This window comes from Nicotiana attenuata, chromosome 6, assembly GCF_001879085.1.
Source record: "Nicotiana attenuata strain UT chromosome 6, NIATTr2, whole genome shotgun sequence".
NCBI classification, from domain to species: domain Eukaryota; kingdom Viridiplantae; phylum Streptophyta; class Magnoliopsida; order Solanales; family Solanaceae; genus Nicotiana; species Nicotiana attenuata.
In genome coordinates, this window is record NC_031994.1 from 82,638,764 (window position 1) to 82,643,150 (window position 4,387).

The following is a 4,387-nucleotide window of genomic DNA, read 5'->3' on the forward strand; positions in this document are numbered from 1 at the left end:
TTAGTGCATATTTGTCACATCCTAGTACTAAGTAGGAGGAGCCAAAATGAAGTGGAGCCCTACCCCTCAAAAAGCCCAAAAGTGGGCAAGAGCGCATCTAATCTGACCTGTATACTATGGGTCTCCTAAAAGTGCAAACCCCAATAAGTTAGATTATTAAATGAATCTCTACTATTGTATTAAACTAAGTTGGAAAAATAATAAAACTACTACTACTATAGTAATTTGAAAGCAACGTATCCTTGTTACGCCACATGCCACATGACAATTTTAAGTGACCGTTGTATAGCTGGACTGTAAAAGTCATTTACATGCTTAATTGGATCCAACGGCCATTTTTTCACTAGCCGTTTCATTTGAATAAAAAGAGAGAGACTGTCTCAAACTCTCAGTGTGTGTGTGTGTGTTTTATCAGACAGATACCCATTATTTTCTCACACCCTCATCTCTCCCCTTCCCCCTCTCCCTTTTCCTTTGGTTTTTTTTCTTCTTCTTATACACTCTCTTCTTTATATTCAAGATTGATCTGGGTTTTTCTGTAGATGCTCTCAGGTTTTAATCTGGGAGCTTTTACATTCTAGTGTAATTAACTGAAGAAGAAAATTTTCTCTTCTTTTTTTCTTTTTTAAAAAGGCCCTTTATTTTTCATTATATTATCAAGAAAAAGAAATGGCCATATCTGATGAGAACAAACCTACAATGGTTAAACCCACAAATGTGCAAGGTGACTATTTTGTGATAATCTAGCTCAGATCTTTTTTGGGGGTGTAAAAATACTACGTAGCTTTGATATATAAGTGAGTTTCTAAAAAAGTTTTTATTTTTAAAATGATTATAGGTGGGGCTGGAATGGGTACCAGAAAGTTTGGTGGAGTGGAAACAAGAAACAACAGAAGAGTATTGGGAGTGATTAATCAGAATTTAGGGCGTGGTGCTCATCCATTTCCTTGTGTTGTTAACAAGAGAGGATTATCTGAGTAATTTCCCAGCTCCAATCTTTAGATTTTCAGAATTTTTGACCATTTTTTTGATTAGTTAATCGTTAATGTTTTTCTTAGCTCATTTGGTTATTTTATTGTTCTTAGAGCAAATGGAATCTGTGACAAGAATCTTCAAATTCCAGCTCATAGACCTATCACGAGGTCAGACAATTAAAAAATTTAAATTTTGTTCCTTTTTTTGAATTTGAATTTGGTTTTCAGATCAAAAACTGATACGTGAATATAATCTTGAAAATGTAGGAAATTTGCAGCACAAATTGCTAGCTCCCAGCAACATCGCTCCGAGGTACAAGCTTTCTTTATTATGAAATTATATTTTCTCTTTATTAATGTCTCAGATAGTTGATATTTTTTTCATAAATAACTCTGGGATTAATAATATCTTTGTATTTTGTTAACAGGAAAACAAGAAAGCTAAAATAGCAGCAGAAGAATTCAGTATATGGGAGGATATCCCTCTCACAGATGTTGAGGAAAATGAGGCAGCTAAAGATCAACCTGTTCCTATGTCTTTGGAACAAACAGAAACAGTAACCAATGACAAGAATCAAATGGTAAGAAAACTTTTGCTGTCCAAAAATTCTTATACTAGAGTAGTATATATCATGCAACTATATTAATTGCAACTATATCATAAATGTTACAGGAGGTAGAAATGGAGGATATATTTGAGGAAAGTATAATAGATATTGATGGCGATGATGCAAAGAACCCGCTTGCAGTTGTTGAATATGTACAAGATTTGTTTGCCTCCTACAGAAAAATGGAGGTGAGTTTAATTAGCTCAGTAATTACTAGTAGTTACGTTGCCAGTTGTCATAGATCCCAACTTTGTTAGATCAACTGCTTGAACAAATGTTTATAGTTTTGCTGAGGAGAGTTTGAATTGTAGTAAGGTTATGATACATTTTGAATGCCAACAAAGAAGTTCATAAGTTAGATCCAACATATCACATCTTTTTCTACTGTTTATGTATATCACCTTTACTAGGATAGATCCTATACTTGCTTTTACACACTGATTTTAAATGGTAGCATCTTCATGAAAATGATTAAAGATTAAAAATTTGTGTTACTTGACATGTAAAAAAGGCCAAAATGCAATTGGTTGAATCCCATATAGCCTACAGGAAGCTGGATCTTCTTTGTTACTAAAATTACTTGTGCATTTTTTGACAGTAGTACTTGAACTTACTGAAAAAATATTTGGAAATGTGAAAAGGATTTATTTTAAGACTTAAATGGAAGAGGAGGGCCGTTCTTCAACATAAAAAGGTCCATTCTTCAACATCCTTAGTCGGAGCTCTTTAAATACTAGGTGATAAATACAAAACTTTGTCATTTAGTATATGATCAAAATGAGAATAGAATAAAAAACACTAGGTGATTTCTTCCCATCTATCCAAGCCTTGGTGGATAGAGTTACCTGGTACCTGTTGCTGGTGGGAGGTGGCAGGTATCCTATGGAATTAGTCGAGGTGCGCACAAGCTGGCCCGGACACCACGGTTATCAAGAAAAAAGTATGAGAATAGAACCATACTTGTGGTTCTCAAACTTGTTTTGAAGTTTCCATCTATGCAACTACAGCTAGTTCTATTAGTGACACTTTTTTCTCACTGGACTTGGACAGCTTAATGTGGGAGTGACTAAATCATTGTCAATTATGTTCAGGGTTGTAGCTGTGTTTCTCCGGACTATATGGCACAACAGTTTGACATCAACGAGAGAATGAGATCCATTCTAATTGACTGGCTCATTGAGGTATAGTAAAGATTTATATAGGATATGCAGAACATAATAAATTTGCTCAAATTATGCCGTTAATACTTGCTCATTTCGATCAACAGGTACATCACAAGTTTGAGCTCAGAGAAGAGACGTTGTTCCTGACTGTTAATTTGATAGACAGATTTTTGGAGAAGCAAGGTGTTGTTAGAAAGAAGCTGCAGCTTGTTGGGTTGGTTGCCATGCTATTAGCATGCAAATATGAGGAAGTTTCTGTTCCATTAGTGGATGATTTCGTGTTTATTTCGGACAAAGCCTATTCAAGGAAGGAGGTTCTTGAAATGGTAGATTCTGATCTAATGATAGATGCAGTTAGTATATTTGCTGTATCTTTATTAATATTCTTCTAAAGACAGTCTTTTCTATATAATGCAGGAAAGAATGATGCTCAACACACTGCAGTTTAATATGTCAGTTCCAACTGCATATGTTTTTATGAGAAGATATCTTAAGGCTGCTCAATCTGATAGGAAGGTTAGTAGCTGTTGACGACACTTTTATGTTCTAGTGAATTTTCTTTTACTTTTGCTGTATAGTATATGATATTAGACTTAAGGGGAGCTGTAAATGGAGCGACATAAATAGTGATTTATATAGCCGATTCCAAGAGTTTACTCATAACTTTTACTCTCTTGGCTAAAACAGCTCGAGCTGCTGTCATTCTTCTTGGTTGAGCTTTGCCTAGTGGAATATGAAATGCTCAAGTTTCCACCATCATTCATAGCTGCAGCAGCAATCTATACAGCTCAGACCACACTCTACGGTGTCCAGCAATGGAGTAAGACATGCGAGTGGCATACTAGTTATTCAGAAGATCAACTTCTGTGAGTGTACTTAACTCCCCATTTTGAACAATCTCTTTCACACTCACTTCTCAAGCTTGCTCTTATTTAGTTACCTTTTTGTTTCTTGTTCATTAGGGAGTGCTCGAGATCGATTGTGAGCTATCACCAGAAGGCAGCAACAGGAAAACTAACAGGAGTACATAGGAAGTACAGCACATCTAAATTTGGTTATGCAGCAAAGTGTGAGCCTGCCCATTTTCTTGTGCAGACAAAACAGCAATAGGAAAAGAGGCATGTATAGTTATTACTAACTTTATGTGCAATTGGATTCCTAAAGATTTGGTTAGGAAGTTTCATTGATATAACGGGTCGGGGTAATAGAGTTATAGGGAAAATAACTTAGCAACTGTGGTTGCCCCGGGGAGTTTGATTATTTCTCTTATAGAGCTCATTGTTGTTACATTTTTCAATGTTCAAAATTTGAACATGGCTGGATTTCAGTTTCATTTACAAATAATAAAAAGTCAAAAAGCTTTTCACAATTTTCTTCCCATGGTTGTTGACTTTTTGAGTCGTTTGGGATTGAAATTTTACTTGCTTGCCGCTCTGTTAGTTGTTTCATCAGACATTGTTGGGGGCTTTTGCATCTAGTTTCGGGGTCACAATTGAATCTATACCCATTTTGCAAAAAAATTTACAAGCCTATCCATTTTACGATCAGCTTTGACTTACCGGGTTTGAAGGCTTTCAGACTTTTACCGGGTTTGAAGTTAAAAAAAAAAATTTAGTCTAAAAGACTTTTACCGGGTTTGAAG

At 35.4% G+C, this 4,387-nt stretch overlaps 1 protein-coding gene across 1 annotated transcript; it reads left to right on the top strand.

Moving 5' to 3' along the window:
* On the top strand, window positions 365–4,122 carry LOC109227334 (G2/mitotic-specific cyclin-2-like). The gene is made up of 11 exons (XM_019392457.1): window positions 365–724; window positions 839–977; window positions 1,086–1,142; window positions 1,242–1,287; window positions 1,403–1,555; window positions 1,648–1,770; window positions 2,674–2,763; window positions 2,850–3,071; window positions 3,163–3,261; window positions 3,433–3,611; window positions 3,708–4,122. Exons 1-11 carry the CDS (start codon window positions 670–672, stop codon window positions 3,853–3,855), a joined length of 1,311 nt encoding a protein of 436 aa, XP_019248002.1. The 5' UTR covers window positions 365–669; the 3' UTR covers window positions 3,856–4,122.

Excerpts from the sequence above, each read along its gene's own strand:
- LOC109227334 (XM_019392457.1), top strand. The coding sequence starts at position 670 with ATGGCCATATCTGATGAGAACAAACCTACAATGGTTAAACCCACAAAT. Across the intron at positions 725-838 it reads TAAACCCACAAATGTGCAAG|GTGGGGCTGGAATGGGTACC; the intron begins GTGACTATTTTG and ends AAATGATTATAG. Across the intron at positions 1,143-1,241 it reads GCTCATAGACCTATCACGAG|GAAATTTGCAGCACAAATTG; the intron begins GTCAGACAATTA and ends TTGAAAATGTAG.